Raw genomic sequence first — 18,955 nt, forward strand, 5'->3', positions numbered from 1 at the left:
CCGTCAGCTAGTGTAGTTTCGCCGACAGGCCTGGCCACGCGTAGTCTTCTTCCAGATCCCGTCCGCAATATGCGTGGCCAGGCCTGCACAGGTGCAGTGAGCTTGTCGGCCAAAAACAAAACTAGATGGCGGCGGGGGACAGGAGGATCCGCGAGTGACTACGAGGGCACGGGACGGATGCAGGGGGCTGGTAGAAGCCCCAGGTGAGCAAAACCGATTTTTATGTAAGGCTTAAGTATCCCTTTAAGGGCTGTTTGGCACTGAGAAACGCAATTCAATTGCGCTTCTCCCATTTTCCACTACGATTTTAATCTGATAGCTGGGTGTATGGTGCTATTCGGAAAAAAAATATCTTGTAATAGTGTGATTGCTATGCGATTTTCCTGCGCTCCTAAACCTTATATAGCGCACGATAAATGCAGCAGGTATGATGATTGTGATGGGGAAAAATCATGTTGCAAACACATCGCACTAATGGAAACTTCCCCGCACTGTTTCCAGTAGTTGAGTACCTGGCGTTTTGCAATCCAATAGCAATTGGAATCGCAATGCAAACTGCTGCTAATGGAAAGGAGGGAGCCCACAGCGGCGTTGCATTTGCAAGGTGATTGCAAAAGTACTGCCCACAGCATTTGTGCGATTTCCCCGGAGCGATTGCATTCATGCCAACTAGGGCAAAATTGAATCACTCAGGAATCACAGGAAAAGGCGGTTTTTCTGCGATTTGGAAATTCCAATCACCGGGAATGGGCAAATGCAGCAGTAAGTGGGCACCCAGCCAGCCTAATTGGCAATAACCAATCAGCAGCTGTATGAGGCTGTACGAGGGAAATATACCCAGCGCACATGCAATTTAAAATAAAATATTTAGCATCTACTAGAAACATAATTATGGGTTGCTATGCTATGATTTTAGCATTTTCTCTCAGATTAAAAGATAATTAAACATATCTGCTATTAAAGACTTAACCAATGTGGGATTTAGTGACTAGGCTGGTGGTGTTTTTATTTTCTTTTGAAGTTTTAACTTCAGTAAAGACATCTTGGTGTTTGCATGCAGGATGTGGGATGCTACCAGTAAATATGCCAGGAATGTGCAGTACGATGCACGCATATACATAATGTAGGATTTTGGGTGGCACGAAATATGAATTCAGTAAAAAAAAAATCCTTTTTCTGTCATTTTTAAAGGAGTCCATCAGGGTATTTCCTGTTGTTCATGACTGTCAGCCACACTCATCCAAATGTCACAGCACTTTGTTATCAGTCTCCAACCTAGCACATCACCTATCAACACCATAATGCTAATGTCAAAGGCCAACTAGTTATTTCAACACAGGAGCCCTACAAATCAAATCTATACAGTTTTAATATGTTTTAAGTGGACCTGAACCATAGCTCCAAACTGTCCCTCTTTTGGAGGGACAGTCCCTCTTTGGGAGCCCCGTCCCTATGTCCCTCTTTTCTCCTCATCTGTCACTCTTTCAGGACTTTGTCCCTCTTTCTATGTAAATATATATATATCTCTACTAAAAATGTGTTTGATTGACTCTAAACTTTATTCCCATCCTTTAAATTGATAGATTACTAATTTCAAAATGTTAATATGAAGGAAAATGAAGCAGGATAGAAAGGACCAGTGTGGTTTAAATGATAAAACAACAAATTTTCTTATTAATTTTTTATGGTATGCGTGATTAGGGGCGTGATCAGGGGTATTGCAGGGGCCTGGCTTAAGTGTCCCACTTTCTCATCTTAAAAAGTTGGGAGGCATGCCTGAACTCTTGCACAGGACAAAAGGCAAAAAAGAAAATGCCCCCTGTATGTATTTAACGAGTTTAATTTGTCTAAACCCCCCCCCCCCCCCCCCACCTCATCTGTGACTAATCACCACCGTAATTTGATCTCTCAGCTCTGTCCGCTCAGGAATCTCCTCTGCCATGGCAGAGCAGCTAATTTGTAAACACAGGATGTTAACCCTATGTCTGCTTCCAGGAAAGCAGGAAGTAGACACACTGCATTTGTATCAGTTGTATCAAAGAAATGTTTTTCTTCAACGGTTATTATGTGGTTTATTATCTATTAGAGCAGTGAGGAATTTCTGAGTTCATGTCCGCTTTAAAGGTGATTTTGCTGTTTTAACAAGGTGTATATTTGAAAGTAGTAATATGCCATACTAGCTTTGAATATAATTACCACAAACTTAGTTTTATTTATTTTAAAAAGTGAAAAGTGATGAATAATGCAAGTGAGCTCCATTGTCGCATACAGGTCCGTACACACGCCAGACTGCAGGCAACGACGGGTCTGCCATCACCTCCCGCTGGGCGGGTTTTCAGCAGACAGTCCGGCTTGTGTACAGTCTGTCGGCGGACTGATACGGCTGTTTCTGAGCGATCCGCTGGGCGCATCGCTCAGAAACAGCCGTATCAGTCTGCAGACAGACTGTACACACGCTGGACTGTTGCTGGAACGGCCACCCAGCGGGGGGTGACGACAGACCCGTCGTTGCCTGCAGACCTTAACTGTGTGTTGGGTTATCTAAAAATACAGTGGAAGCCATTGGTCAGAAGACAAACATCATACAAGTTACCACACCTAGTCAATCCAAAAATGAGTGGGTGGGTCTGAGAGTATAACCTGTGTGAATGCACGGAGGTTGCATTGTGTATGCAAGCCATTATAAGCTCTAATGGAATTAGCCCTCATGCCTTAGCATGATTAATGCCTACACAGAGGATAATTTTATCTGAAGCAAGGCCTGGTCTCAGATGTCTCATCAGGCTGTACAGTGGATGGATTCTGCTCCTGTTGATACTGTTACTAGGAAACAGTTTATGCGGCATTGGGATGAGTGGAGAACATGCACTAAAGCCAGCTGTATTTAGCACAGTCACAACTGTGTGAGCCTGACTGAGTGATTTGTATAGACTGCAGATGTATAAAAGATGCGCTGAGGAAAATGTGGATTTCCAATAAATTGTGTGTAAGAGAGCCACTTCACCTTGAGGCTTTAACATTCACTTATGCTAGGTACACACAATGCATTTTTTCGGTCGATTTTCCATTCGTTTGGTCTTCGACTCGGTTTTCTGTTCGATTTCCCGTTAGAATCTCTTATCTTTTCTTATCAATTTCCATTCTCTTCTATGAGAAATCGAGTAGTAAAACGATCGAAAGTAATATCGGACATGATGGAAAATACCTATCGAACATATCTATCGAACGCAAAAACACATCGTGTGTACATAGCATTACAGTGCATATATCTGTGTTTAAAGCTGAACGAACGGCATTAAATAATAATAAAAAAAAACAGCTATGGAAGGTAACAAATGTGCATGTGTTACCACAATCATCTGTCAATGGGCATAGATTATTGACTCATTATGTAATAGGATATGTGTGCCTGAGGGAGCTCCTCACTCCTGTACTACAGGAAGTTGTTCTCACAGAATCCCTTCTGCAGTCTACAACTGTTGCTGGAAACACATGGCGCGCGCATGTTACGGCGACAGGTCTTCCGTGTGTTTGAGGCGCGCGCAAGGAATGGTTGCTAATCAGAGCTGTCGCCAGGCGATTGACTTGGCCAATCGCCGGCAACAGCTGTTGCAGGAACCGTCGCTAGTCTCAAGTCGGTGCGGTCGCGTGTATGCTAGCCTCTAGCAACTCTTGTGAGTCCGACAGTTCATTGAACCTGCGACAGAAGTTGCCGCTATGTTGCAGACAGGTTGTTACCGCGTGTATACAATCGTCGCTTGTATACAACTGTCGTTGCTGGAGACTTTCAACTGTTGCTCGTCTCCATGCAACTGCAGACATCTGTGCCTCGTGTGTATGTAGCTTTAGAAATACATCTGCAGGGCATGGGGATAGGACAAAGACCGTTCATTTAAACATAGATCTGCAGCCTAGGGCATGGGGATGGGGCAAATACTGAACATTTATGGCCCATACTCACGGGCTACTTTTGCTGCCTGTCGCTAGCACACGGGAGCATGTGCGCGACAGTTCGGCGATAGCTCGTCGCCACGTCCCTCCGCATACACATGCGGAAGTGGGACTAGGGATGCGACGGAAGCTGTCGCCATCGTTCCTCCCCCCTGCCGGAAACTTAATGCTCCGGCTATTAGGTTGCTGTTGCTAGTCCGCATACACACGCGGACTAGCGACAGTTGCGGCGAAGTTGCGGCGGCAACTGTCGCCATGCGATTGACCACTGCCAATCGCCTGGCGATAGCAGCGACAAGCGACGGTCCGGGGTGCGCGCCTCATACTCACGGGCGACCTGTCGCCGCAACACGCGCGCGCCACGTGGTTGCGGCAACAATTGTAGGCTGTGAGTATGGGCCATTAGACATACATCTGCAGGGCATAGGGATGGGGCAAAGACTGATCTGCAGGGCATGGGGATGGGGCAAAGACTGAACATTTAGACATACATATCTGCAGGGCATGGGGGTGGGGCAAAGACTGAACATTTAGACATACATATCTGCAGGGCATGGGGCAAAGACTGTACATTTAGACATACATCTGATAAATGCTGATTACAGTCATTATGAGTCTTTGGACCTAATCCAATTCACCTTTTTTCTCCTAAGTTTTCTCCCAGGAGATTATTTTTCATCTTCTGTTTTAAATAAATTTTCAGCACTCTGCAATTGAAAAAGTACTAAAAAGTAGGTGTAACGTACAGAGTTGCTCAACTCCGAATTCGGGTGAAACCCGGATAGTTGCTAACCGGATTTCACCCTATTAAATACAATCACTTGTGCAGGCTGCGCGGGGGGGTCAATCTTACCTATCGGATGTCTTCTTCGGTCCGTCCCTCGGCACCTCCCACTATGCGGCCCACGCGCGTCGAGTACAAAAACTTTCTCCTTCAACCCGGAAGGAAGAAGTGCTTGTACTCACGTGACCGCCGCGTGGACCGCATTGTGGGTGGCGCCGAGGGATGGACTGAAGAAGACGTCAGATAGGTAAGGTTGACCCCCCCCCCCCCCCCGCCCAGCCTGCACAAGTGATTGTAATTAACAAGGTGAAATCCGGATAGCAACTATGGTTTCACCCTAATTCGGAGTTGAGCAACTCTGGTAATGTATTATTTTGAGTATATTCTTGCTTGCTGGTGACTTAAAAGGCATTTTATTTATAATGAGGAAATATCACTATGAGAAAAAGTGGACTGGATCAGGCCCTTTGTCGTGAACAGGCCATACAAAGCAGCACATTTGGGTTTTCAGAGCAACCGATTATGAACTAATTTCAGTCAAAATTGAGGTGCCAATTAATGATCAAACATTTTTTGTCCATTCTTACCATTTTTATGTAAGGTTAGGGACTACCTAAAATATCGATTCAAATTATATTCAACTCATACAACGGAAGATTGCATCATTAGTGAACACCTGACTATGGTAGACAGGGCTGTGGAGTCGGTACAAAAATCATCCAACTCAGACTCCTGAAACCACCGACTGACTCCAGGTACCCAAAATTGCTCCGACTCCGAAAGCCATCTAATTTTGAACTTCTCTGAACACAAATATAGACATGAATTTTTCAGCTTTATATAGAGCTGCAGAAAGTGTGTCAGTGATACAAAAACACATGCTGGTAATAATACAGTAACATCTACAAGACTCTAGATTTCAAAAGTCCTCAGAGACAAAACATTTTTTTACTTTAATGTAAGGTTAAGTAAAAGTTGTATACATACCTGGGGCTTCTTCCAGCACCCTTCAGGCTGATTACTCCCTCGCCATCTTCCCACGCTACCTGGATCCTCCCCTAGGAGGCCCGGTAATTTCGCAAAAAGGTTCCAGCGTAGTCCGGCCATGCACGCTCCCATGTCACGCTCCCACGTTCAGGAGCGTTCTGTGCCACTGCGCAGGTGCAGAACTCTTCTGGCTATGCGAGTGCGATTGGGCGCGAACAGCCGGGCATGCACAGTACGCCCCGACTTGCGAAGTTACTGGCCCGCCTAGCAGAGGAGAATGGCAAGGGAGTGATCAGTCTGAAGGGGGCTGGAGGAAGCCATGGTATGTATAATGTATACAACTTTTTTTTTTTTTTACTTGTTTCATGTTCCCTTTAAAGCACACCTGACTTGAGGCAAAGCTACCTAAGGTAAGTATAGAGGTATGTTCACATTGGAGCCACATATCTCTGTATGCTGTTTTTCTCCTTGTTCCCCCGGTCCCTGTAATCAATCCTTGAAAAATCTGACTTTAAGCTGAAGTCAAATTTTCAGATAGTAAGAGGCAGGCTTGCCGCGGTCTTCCTTTCTATGACCCTCCAATTCCCTCCTCTTCCCTACTCTATTCACTCCCCTCAATGGGCTGGGAAGAGGAGGGATAGGGAGGGTGATAGGACAGAACATCGCAGCCAGCCTGCCTGTTCTGGTATGAAAATTTGGTTTGAATTTATTATGGAGTGTGTGGAAGGAGTCAGAGGAATGGAGAGAACACAGGTATGTGGACCCAGCATGAACATACCTCCATGCTTACCTTTGCCTCAGGTCAGGTGTTCTTTAAAGGGATTGTCCGGCAAAAAAAAAAGTTTCACCCACCTGGGTCTTCTACCAACCCCATGCAGCCACCTGTGCCCTCGTAGTCACTCACTGCTGCTCCGGTCCCCCTCTGTCAGCTAGTTTTGTTTTTGCCGACCTCGGGGGTCGGCGGGCCGCATTACGTACATTTTTATGCATTCCCGCTGGTGCAGGAAATTTTTACACGTTGAACCACTAACGCGTAAAAACCTATGTGTTAAAGTTCCTGCACCAGTGGGAATGCGTAAAAATGAACGCGTTGAACCAGTAAGCCGTAAAAACGTATGTGTTAATGTTCCTGCACCAGCGGGAATGCGTAAAAATGTACACAATGCGGCCCGCGACCCCCGATGGGTCAAACAAAACTAGCTGGCGGAGAGGGACCGGAGCAGCAGTGAGTGACTACGAGGGCACAGAATGGCTGCATGGGCCTGGAAGAAGCCCCAGGTAAGTGAAAATCACTTTTTTTTTTGGGGGGCCGGATGTTCCCTTTAAGCTATTATAGTGTAAAGTCCCTGTTATCCGGAATTCTTTGTCTTGGGGTTTTTGGTGATGTTTGCATTAAAATACTCACTGAATATCCAGCGACGCCTTGCAGCCTTCATGTAGCTACTAGCGGCTTCCGGGATCTGTGCACAGCTCCTGGCATGTCACGTGACCCAATGCTTCCATGGATGGGGGACGCCAGAAACCTGCAAGGAGCAACAGGAAGGCTGCAAGATGTCGCTGGTGGCTCTGTAAGTCTTTAGAGGGGTAGCTTTGTGCTTTTTTCGGCCAGTTGCTCAAGCAACCGGCAAGCACATGTACCCGGCATCAGATGACCCCGGCTGGTGCCGGATACTAGGGACTTTGTGGTTTATAGGAAAACACACCAGTTCATTCCCTGAAATAACAGTTGTAGAACATTGAGCAGTGGGATACACATTGATACCCCTGGTACATATCTGGACTGTAAATGTGTAGTGAGCGCTACTTACAGCTTCTGATTTGGGAGGCACTGGAGGTGGAGGTAAGGGTATATCGCAACACTTGCTGGTCAGCAACGATCCAGGAGAGGAGAGAGAGGAAGTGCCGCATTTGGAATGGAGTGAGCCCCGGAAAGGGTCGCACTTGTTCTTCTCGCTTTGTGAACGGGTGAGCGGTTGCCCAGCTCGTTTTGCTGATCCCATTTCGAGCCAGAGTTCCTCATAGGGAAGTTCTGGTTTACTTGGTAAACTTACAGACTCTTCACCAGTTTCAGGGAAGAGGTAATCGCTTCCACTGTCACCGGAGTCTTGGAACTGTGGAGAATCTTGAGGGTACACAGCCCAGTCTCCACAAAGATCCCGACAACCGTGCAGATTCACCTCACTGTTTCCATGGAGGTTGTTTCCATAAACACAGACAGAGAGCCGATGGAAAGACTGGGTCAGCTCATCGCGTGCATAACTTAGGGAATTAGGTATGTGACTATGACCAGAACAATAGCTCTTCTTCGGGCTCTTACATTCTTCATTCCAGTCCACCTTGACATCTCTTACTGCTCGGGAGTATTCCTCTATGTCAAATTGTTCTTGGCATGAGTTGTACCAGTGCTGAATTATGGACTCCTGCCACATTTCACCTTTTGCTACATTTTCCGGAAGGCTAAACTTTGGGACAGATAAATGTAATGGGAAATGCATGGGAATGATTTTACTGCCCCGCAGCACACAACAAACCACAACAGTTTTTGTTTGAATGTTAACGAACTTATAACGGTGTCCCTCCCGGATCAAATGAAGGTCGTAGGGGTTCCGGGGAGGAGGGCTAGGCACAGTCACATTCACGGGCAGTCGTGTTTTCTCCACAATGTTGCGGATTGTGTGTTCTCCTTCCTGCATCTGAAGCTCCAGCGGGCTGCATGTGCTGAACCTTCCTTTGCACTGGAATGGAAGGCTTATGCTTTCATTAGTTCTATGATTCATGCAGATCAGGCAAGGCATTTTGCCTTTACCCAACTTGCTGATGGAGTTCAATTTTCCAATTTTCTTAAAAATGGTATTGAGACGTGACTTCTCCTTGGATGTTTTTGCATAAAGTATTTCAGCCTGGCCCATTAAAGTGAGCTCATCTCCCGTGCACAGCGTGATGTTGTAGACTTCTGTGTCTTCATTGCACTCTCCTGAAGCAACCTGAAATTCACAACAAATTACATATCAAGCGTTACTGTAGGCAGGGTGTTATCATGGAAAATAAGCGTTAAGTATCAAGACATAACAGAACACAAATCTCCGCTTATCACAAAGAATTCATAAAGAGGAATAACATACTCTTGCCTAATAGAGATCTATATCATCACAAGACTCTAAAGGGCTCTTTGATCTAGCACGGGGCCATCTATGAGGGTACTAAATTGCATACAATGTTACTTTGTTGTTCCTAGACTGAACTGTACTTCCTTTTATTTTTAATCTTGTAAGCATAATCAGTGGTTGTCAACTGATAGGACCAGGCACGACTTCTATAGTCTTGTACAAGCTCAGGTACACCACTTATGAATTCAAGAGCTAGCAATCCTATTTTTCAGAATTAAGTGACTTATTGTTCATTTTTATTTTCGGCATTTGCTCACTCTGAACCCACTGCACATATTGCCTGTAGTGGGCATTCCCAGTAGCCAGCTGCTACAACATGGTTCTTGTAGGTTTTGGTTTTCTTTTTGTCGTTCTATTCTGGACCACTTTTCCGTCAGCCCCTGACATCATTGGTTCACCCACATTGTAATACATCTCCTGTTAGCATATACAACCTCCCCAATCTTTTTTTTATGCTGTGGATGGAATTTTTACTGTAGATCCTGATACTATACCCTCAGCCTTTCCCTTCTACCGAAACTGTTGCTACGTTATACGGTTTCATACAAATCTTATACTTATGTTGTCTGAAATGATTGCTCACAAATGTTAAGTAATTATCCAGCGTGTGCACAAGGTACTCCCCAATTTCCTGAGGGCTCATTCACAGTTAGGTGCGGTGCTGACCCTCATAATGCACCGCACATAGTGTCCCCAATGTAGGTAGCATGAAAGTCTATAGACTTTCATGTTGCCATTCACAGTACACTGTGTGTTCCTGTGCACTGTATAATAAAGTGGCCGGGATCAAAGACTGTGTGTGGCATGCACCGATGGGGGATAAGATACAATCAACAGTCCTGCTCTGGACTCCAATCCACCCATGCACTGTAGGTGTCCTCCAATCTGTCTTCCAATGAGTCAGCACTGACTTCAGTAAAAATAGCTCTTTATTAGTTTCCAAAAAGGATTTAAAACATGATGCAGTAGCAAGCAGCGATAGCTCCGCTGTTTCGGCAATCAGCCCTTCCTCAAGCTGAAAAGCTTAACATCATATATCATCATCATCACAAACTCCATTTAAATAGTAAGCAAAAAGGTCAGGTGATCTATGTACTGGCCAATCAGCAGCATGCAACCTCCGGCGGACCTGATGGGGAACTTTCAGGTATAATATTTAAATGACTCTCCTAGTCCACTCCCCTTGGGGAGATCTACATATCACAACCCTCCCATCTATATACGTTAAAAAAATGCTAATGTGCAGCCATTACTAACCTTATACGGCGCTCTGGAAGTCCGAGCAAGGAGGACGCTCCAACCCGCCCCCGCCAGTACATAGATCACCTGAGCTTTTTGATTACTATTTAAATGGAATTTGTGATGATGACGATATATGTTAAGCTTTTCAGCTTGAGGAAGGGCTGATTGCCCGAAACAGCGGAGCTATCGCTGCTTGCTACTGCATCATGTTTTAAATCCTTTTTGGAAACTAATAAAGAGCTATTTTTACTGAAGTCGGTGCTGACTCATTGGAAGACTAATAAAGTGGCCGGGAACATCCTAACACACGACGCACATATTTTCATGCATTTTTTTTAATGGAATTAAGCTGCCGACGCATGCGATTTAGTGTGTTGTATCGCCCGCTTCCATGTGTTGCAAGGCATGCACAAAATCTCGTTTGTGCATGTGTTTCCCAATGTGAAAAGGCTGGTCTTTGACAATCAGACACACAGGAAAACCATGCCCAGCTGCCACTGTCATTTCCAACTGCATTTTGCTCCTCCTTGTCCTGCACACTCCTGTCTCTATAGGACAGTCAAGCAGCATGTTTTTACGAGGATTTGTTACCCACAACTATCATGGATGATAGTTTTAGGAGTTAACAATCCAAAGAGTGTAATGGGCCCCAACATTTCTCCTTCACTGTGCTCCTGGAGTCTCTTCTCAAACAACAACTTTTTTTTCCCATGAAAGGGGTGGGTGAAGGAAGAGTCACAATGATCCCTTACTAGTTCATTGCAACAGCCTTTACTAGTTGCGGCTTCTAAAGTGAAAGGTGCATCCCCATGAGCTAAAGTTGTAGGCTAATTATTACAATGCAAAAGATCAGGTGAACTGGCCAGAGTTACTTTATAAAGCATATTTGATACAGTACTTCAAAAAGCCAGGATGATGCACAAAAACTAAAACATCACAGCCAATCATAAACCATTTGTCACTACAACTGGTTGAACTTGCCAGTTAAGATTTTTACAGTATATTGTCATATCAAAAATAAATACAATACAATAACATTTGTAAAGCGCTTTTCTCCCATAGGACTCAAAGCGCATAGTTGTGTCTCACATTAATACAGGGTTGCTACATGGTGATGTTGCATAATGATATTCCAATCATTTCATACATTTTCAACTGACATCATTCAGAGAGGCAAAATTCTACTTAAGCTATTTTGTCCAGTCATGTGACTGCCCTAAGAAATAAAAAGAACAACATGACACCACACAGGACTGCAATGTTATCTTTCTTTCTTTGTTTTTTTCCATTAATGTCTGCTAAACTTTATGGCTTATGGGAAGATTACAAATCAGCAGATGGAGGAGCATATTTGCAGGAACAGATGATTACTTAATAGTCATAATGACTGTCAAGTACAAATCTGAGAGAGCAGACGGTTTAACATTCCTATTTTAGCCATTTCAAAATAGTATATTTTACTTAAAATGCGGATGTGGTTTACTTTTTCTAATTCGTACCACTTTAGGCTGGTTTCACACTGGGGGCAGCACCATACAGTAAAAAATACACTTCGGGGATTACCGCGTTAGTATGCGGTAATCCCCCTCTGGCTAAGGGCCACACAGGAAATGATGCTTGCGCTCACTTCCTGTTGAAGAAATACGGAAGTGCACGGAAGCATTTTGTTAAAATACGCTTCTGCACATGTGCGCCGCAATGCCAACATGTACATTTTCAACAATTTTTAACAAACCATTTGTTGCCATAGACTTACAAGACTTCCAGTGTGCCGCACATCACCGCAGAACCGCTCAGTAAAGTAGATCTGTCCTTGCGTTGGGATGCGGTGAAAAATCACTTCCGTCAAGCATCGCCATGAAAGGCTCAATAGACTTTCATTGGTGTGAGTTAAAATGACTGCACCACCCCAGTGTGAAACCACCCTTAATGTTTTTAAACTAATTTAGTACGGGGGGGGGGGGGGGGGGGGGGAAGACAACACAGTATTTAGAAATCAAAGAGAATAAGTAATAGTACTCATCAATGACTCAATAAACAAACCAATAATTCCAATATCAATGAAAGACACCCCAGCTTGATGGCTGCCAGCCATTTCTGAATGTAAACGTCACTTATATATAACCTTTGCTAAGCCCCATACCATGCCTCTATCAAAAAAAATTCCAGAAGACCTGAGAAAGTTTACAAAACTGTATCATTCGGGAAAAGGGTTACAGGCAATCTCTAAAACTCATGGAACATAAAGACTAATCCTATCATGTTGCCAAAAACCACCTACATTGCCCCCAAAATTGGTAATTTCCCAACAAAAAACTTGCCAGCATTGGGAAATGTGTAATTTCCTCTCCTATAAGGAACTATAACTATAAGTAACGATGATCCAAAGATTCAATAAACATGCAAATTCAACCTGGACTGGGAATCTGAACCAATAAAATGTCATAACCGCTGAACTGCCAGATCAATGCTGATGGTATTTAAGCAGCTGCAAAACCAATCTATTTTACCATATGAAGAGCTTCTGATCAAACAGGAGGGGAAGCAGTACAAGTGAAGGAATTTCTATTCAGCGTGTCAAGTGCTGCTGATGAAATGATTTGCTTACAGCAGAAAGCCATGATGAAACGTTTGCACACATCTGCAAATCTGGACATAAAATGCTGCAGCCCTGATCTGTCATGGTAAATGGGCAAAACAAGCAAGCTAATTATCTCTATGGTAATCGCTCTGCAGGAAACAAGTGACACGATGAGGGCTGCGTCTATCCTAGGCAGACGGACGAAGTAAACATGCAGCAAGCTGGTGTCGTGGTGAATTACAACAGAACAGCGTACGAGTGTGGAAGTCTGGATATTATTTCTGGGGCTTCCTGAGAGGAAGTAGTTCACAATTTGTGCTATCTAAACACCTTTAATAATTTCCTGTCCAACAAAGCAGGAAACATTGGCTGGTCCATTATTTACATTAGCTGATGAGCGCCGATAACACCAGCAGGTTCAGTAGAAGCTCTACACTGATTCAGCCAGGACTTTCACTAATATTTATGGCTGAAATGTGTCTGTGTTCTTTATCTGTAATGTCTGGGGATGAAGAACTGAAGTATGGGATATAGTTAGTAGACTAATTTGGCTGGGGGGGAGGGGGTTGGTGGGTGCTTGGTTTCTACTCAAAAAAAACCCTTACTGAAACCACACTCTTTCCTTAAATTCAGTAAGTACAATTAGGCACACATGATGTTAAAACAAAACTCTGTGCAAAAAAGGAAAAAAGGATAACACCATTTAATTCAATATCATGCTCAATAAAATGAATGACGCAAATCTATAGATTCTTGCCCTTATTAAGTTAAAGTGTAGCACATTGTATTTCCTGTATGTACATGACACTGATTTCTAGAAGTAAAAAGGCTTCAACACAGGCTACATAAACCTTGGAAAAGATTATCTTTTTGGATTGTCTCAATTGAGAATCTAGTGTATGTACAGCTGCCCCATGAGAAAATGCGCTGATCGACTAATGAGAGATGACCACATTGTCTTTTGCTATTCGCAGCCCTTCCTCCCTTAGCCATAGAACAAAAATGCTGCAGCTATAGCCAAGCAGTGTGCCTGTACAGTGCTCATTCCTAAAACAGTCTTCTTAAAGACCAAATAACAAACGTTAACCTTGATTTGAAGGTAGTAATCCTTTCTTCCCTATAATGCAACTTCTTCTATAATGCAGTTAAATCTTTCATACCGATATGGTATCCATAGATGGGGAGTAAGTCCCAGCAATAATTGCGAGAGGGTGAAGCAATTTCATAATTGCTCCACCCTTTCATAGATCACAGCCAGTGGAGAAGTGCACCTACTCTGTAAATGGCAAAATAATACAAAGTGTCTGCTGGCTCATTGTTATTCTTAAAGTGAACTCGAGACGAAGCTCAGGTTTAAAACAAGCCCTTACCCTGAAGAGAGGGAAGCTTCAGGATCCTATTGAGGCCTCCCTCGCTGGTCTAAGGGCTCATTTCCACTATCGCGAATTCGCATGCGTTTTTCGCATGCAAATTCGCATAGCAATACAAGTGAATGGGACTGTTTCCACTTGTCAGGATTCCTGTGCGTTTTTCTGTGCAGAAAAAATTCGGATGGCAGAGCCATCAGAATTCGCATACCGCATACCGCTATGCGAATCGCATGCAATGCATTTAATAGGAAATTCGCATGCGGTTTAGGTATGCGAATTTTCATGCGAATTCGCATAGAAACAATGGAAAAAGCACTCCAGCACTGCCAAGGTTAAATTCGCATGCATCGTCATCCATGCGAATTCGCATGCGACTTCGCATGAAAATTCGCATACACCCGCATGCGAAATTCGCATCCGCATGCGAATTTTTACCGCGGCGATTCGCACCGCACAAGTGGAAATGCAGCCTAAAGCCCTCCTCCACATCGGGGCCACACAGCTCCTCTTCCTGATTTATGGACGCTTAGTAGACACGCAAACCCGCCCGCGCATGCGCAGTAGCATGGAGCCCTCAGCTCTGGATTACTGTACAGGCGGTCCCACACATTCATGAATCAGGAAGAAGAGCTATGCGGCCAGATATGATTAGCGACAATGCTTTGTAGCTAATCTTTGAGGATTGCCCTCAGTGACGCAGGACATTAGGATCCGGAGGCTTCCCTCTCTTTAAGTATCCCATTTTGTACAAGAGCTTTAGCTCGGGTACACTTTAAGGCTTGTACACACACTCAACCAAACCGTCTGATTTTTGTCTGCTGGATGACAATCAGGTGTGCGTACACATAGCAATCGAGTAGATGGGCGACTGATAACAGGCTGTTTGCCAAATCCATCCGGCAGATCAACTCACACAACTATTGGGCTGATATCGTGGAGTTGGCCATGTGTGTAAAACGTCGTTTGAATGATGTGCAGTACTTGTTCTGAATGTGGCCATTCCGTGCAGTCCGTCATTTCGCTTGTGCGCGCATATGTTAATGAGTTGGTCGTTCAGTTGGTTGGTGCCCAGAAAATATAAGTCATGTAAACTGTTTGTTGTGGGGTTGGTCATATCGTAGTGTTGGTCATGCACTTTGTTGGACGTGTGTTGGACGTTGGTCATGTATTTTGTTAGACGAGTGTGTTAAAATAATACCACCTTTGTGACTAATCTTCATAATGAACTAGTACAAACTACTTCAGGTACATAAACGCCCCCCAAGTGGCCTCCACTGCTAAAGTCCTGAAAATATACCGGTATAACTGGCAGCAGCTTCAAACATTACTACTGTTTAGAGGGTATTATTGTAAACAGTGTTACTGTTGAACTACTCAAGTCTACACAACAGTGTTTTTGCCGTCGGTAGAATTGCTTATGTTTATGCTCATGATTATCTTTGTTCAAGTCTATGCAGATCACAAAAAGACTGCTAATACGAAAATTAAATGATCTTCTTAATTTAATAGCTATTATACTGTAATTTGATGACTATGTCTGCTTTTTTTAAAATTTGCTATGTGTTTGTGGGGCATGTTGTGTCTTGAAAAATCGCACCCAACTGACAGCTCTGACGTTCTGGAGAAAACAAGCAGCATTCACAGCTTTAATGTTTATTTCTGATGGAAACAAGGTCACCAGGGGGAGGATGCTGTTCTGAGCGCTAGAGCAACTCAGGATGATTCAGGAAATAGGATGATCATTAGAAACACTGTATGCATATTGGGCATTAAAGGGAACCTGAGATGGCGTGTCTGACTGTATTTATACTTACCTAGTGCTTCCTCCAGCCCCATGAAGTGTGTGGGGTTGCTCACCATCCTCTCCGTTCTCTTATAGCCCTTGGTAATCTGGGTAATCTTGGTAAGCCTCACCCACAGCTTCTCCAGAGGCACTCTAAGCCTTAGTAGCAAGGGCTTATGGGAGCTCAGTCTGGGCAGGAGGAGGTTACTAGCTAGAGATTTCAGAGGCAGAGGGGAGGAGAGAGGGGAGTGAAGTTTGTACAGGCTCAGGGCTGAAGATACAGATCAGCTTGCCTGTGTGTAATGTGACAGACAGAACATGGCTGCCCTCATTGTATCACAGGAATAAATCATAAACTGTTGAAGTTGTTAGCAGCTAGATTTGCTGTGTAAACTATCTAAACTTTAGATAAGATATATACAGTAGACAAGTTACTTGTAGTTAGTGTTTCATCTCGGATTCGCTTTAAGGGCCCTTTTCCACTTTCTGTGGTTCGCTTCAAAAAATATAGGCTGATTGTAACAGCTAGTGCGATTTGCCCAAATCTCAATTGCTGGCCTACACAATTTTTGGTGCGGTTGCGGTCCGTCTGATTGACCTTGCAATGGCTCTTGCTAGTGGAATAGTGCCCTATATGAGCGCCATCATGAACACAGACATGGAAGACACCATAAATTACTTTATTCCCTTATATCACTTGCAGTGGGTGGTGCCCTTTTAGAACCCCCGTAGGCTAGTGATGTGTCTGTACAGCACTTTACTCACAAACTGTCACCCAAGGGAGCAAGTTGGTATGGGCGATGATTCTTGTGCATTCAGTATAAGTACTCATTGGTTTTGTACAATAATGTCTTGCCTACTACGAATTAAAATAGTGGACAAAAAAATGAAAAGGACTTACAATTGAAAGGAATACTGAGGTAAAAAACTGGTGAGATAAACGTGTGCATACAGATAACTAGGCTGTGTTCCTCTTTTTTCTTTCTCTGCCTTAAAGAGTTAACATTTAGGTATACAAGGGACAGTTTCTCTCCAGTTGGTCTCAGCTGGACTATAGCTTAACCCTCACTGATAAGGAATTACCGCTATAACACTATTCCCTCACATAACAACAGCTTTTGAGAGCAGTGGAGAGATAGAAAATGTTAATAGTTCATAGATTATAGCTCTGACTTACTTTAAAGGACAAATCCGAGCTAGAAAAATGAATGAAATCTACTTACCCGAGGCTTCCTTCAGCCCCTAGCAGCTGATCTCTCTCACCCTGTAGCTCCACTCTCTGCGCCTCACCAGGCTGTCTTCTACTGCGCCTGCGCGAGCGCCGCTGTCAATCAAATACACGTTGTCCGGAGTGTACTGCGCAGGCGCAGGACTACTTTGCCTGCGGAGTACACTCCGGCTACGTGGACTTGATTGACAGAATCGCTCACGCAGGCACAGTAGAAGACAACCTCCCGAGGTCATCCTCAGCACTGAAAGCCAGTGGCAGAGAGTGGAGCTGCGGCGTGGGACAGATCAGCTACTAGGGGCTGGAGGAAGCCCCGGGTAAGTAGATTTCATTTATTTTTCTAGCTCGGACCTTCCCTTTAATGTATGTGTCATTGAGCAGAGACAACAAAACATTAAAAACTTAAAAATTAGATTTAAACATAAAATAAAATTGTGGGATAACTCAAAAAGTCATTTTGGGAGTAGGAGAATATAAACAATTGTTCCTCTCATCAAGTTATTTGCACCTTCGTATTCCTTTAAGTGTTGGCCTTGAAGAACATTTAAAGAGATTGTTTTAATCTCCTAACTAAAGCTCTGTGGGCTATTACAAGCATTCTCAGCATTCCCACTTATAAAGTAGTGTTACTTAAAGAGAATCTGTATTGTTAAAATCGCACAAAAGTAAACATACCAGTGTGTTAGGGGACATCTCCTATTACCCTCTGACACAATTTCGCCGCTCCTCGCCGCATTAAAAGTGGTTAAAAACAGTTTTAAAAAGTTTGTTTATAAACAAACAAAATGGCCACCAAAACAGGAAGTAGGTTGATGTACAGTATGTCCACACATAGAAAATACATCCATACACAAGCAGGCTGTATACAGCATTCCTTTTGAATCTCAAGAGATCATTTGTGTGTTTCTTTCCCCCCTGAGGGGGGAGTGCATAGCAGAACCACAACACTGAAGAACTTGGCAGCCTTCCAGACACAGGCTGACAAGTCTGACAAGGGAAAGATACATTGATTTATTACAGAGACTGTGATAGTACAAAGTGCTGCAGTAAGCCAGAACACATTAGAATAGCTTTTGGAACTTGTAGGATGATAAAAAACAGGATGCAATTTTTGTTACGGAGTCTCTTTAAAGAGATACCATGACCAAGAATTTAACTTCATCCCAATCAGTAGCTGATACCCCCTTTCCCATGAGAAATCTTTCCCTTTTCACAAACGGATCATCAGAGGGCTCTGTATGGCTGATACTGTGGTGAAACCTCTCCCACAATGGGATGTCAGGACCATGGCCCTGACAGTTTCCTGCCTGTGAACCTCATTGCATTGTGGGAAACAACAGCGGTTTACAGCTGGGTCCAACTGCCAAAAAATGAGCAAACATTATCTCCTGACATCACCTTCCTGCCAGCAGTAAACATGTCACCATGTGGTAAATGTCAGAATGTAAATCAGGGAGAGGAAAGATTTTACAATGGGCAAACACTGACTAAATCATTTATACATAATTATTGTAAAAATGAAACACTTTTGTATTACACTAAATCATTTACACATAATTATTGTAAAAAATAAAGCACTTTTGTATTACATTATTTTCACTGGAGCTCCACTTAAATACTTTTCAAAATATCACATAAAAATTAAAAATGAATATGTAAACAATTTACTAAGTTTAACTAAAATACGGTAATCACATAATACGAACGTCTAGACAGTACATCCTCTTTACTAGAAACATCGTATTTTGGATTTATAATAATACATTTCATGTTGTGGTTTTATACTTGGCTGACCCAGCTACCATTATTCATGTGATTATTGATTAACTGGATAGTACTAAGACAGCAGCTTTGCATGGAAT

At 43.5% G+C, this 18,955-nt stretch overlaps 1 protein-coding gene across 1 annotated transcript in view; it reads right to left on the reverse strand.

Annotated features, from left to right (window-relative positions):
• The window catches only part of GAREM1 (GRB2 associated regulator of MAPK1 subtype 1), a 197,644-nt gene that overhangs the window by 17,216 nt on the left and 161,473 nt on the right, over positions 1–18,955 (reverse strand). Inside the window, exon 4 of the mRNA XM_068237318.1 lies at positions 7,531–8,706. Coding sequence (XP_068093419.1) covers positions 7,531–8,706 — 1,176 coding nt within the window. The remainder of the gene's footprint in view (positions 1–7,530; positions 8,707–18,955) is intronic.

This window comes from Hyperolius riggenbachi, chromosome 5, assembly GCF_040937935.1.
Source record: "Hyperolius riggenbachi isolate aHypRig1 chromosome 5, aHypRig1.pri, whole genome shotgun sequence".
Lineage (NCBI taxonomy): Eukaryota > Metazoa > Chordata > Amphibia > Anura > Hyperoliidae > Hyperolius > Hyperolius riggenbachi.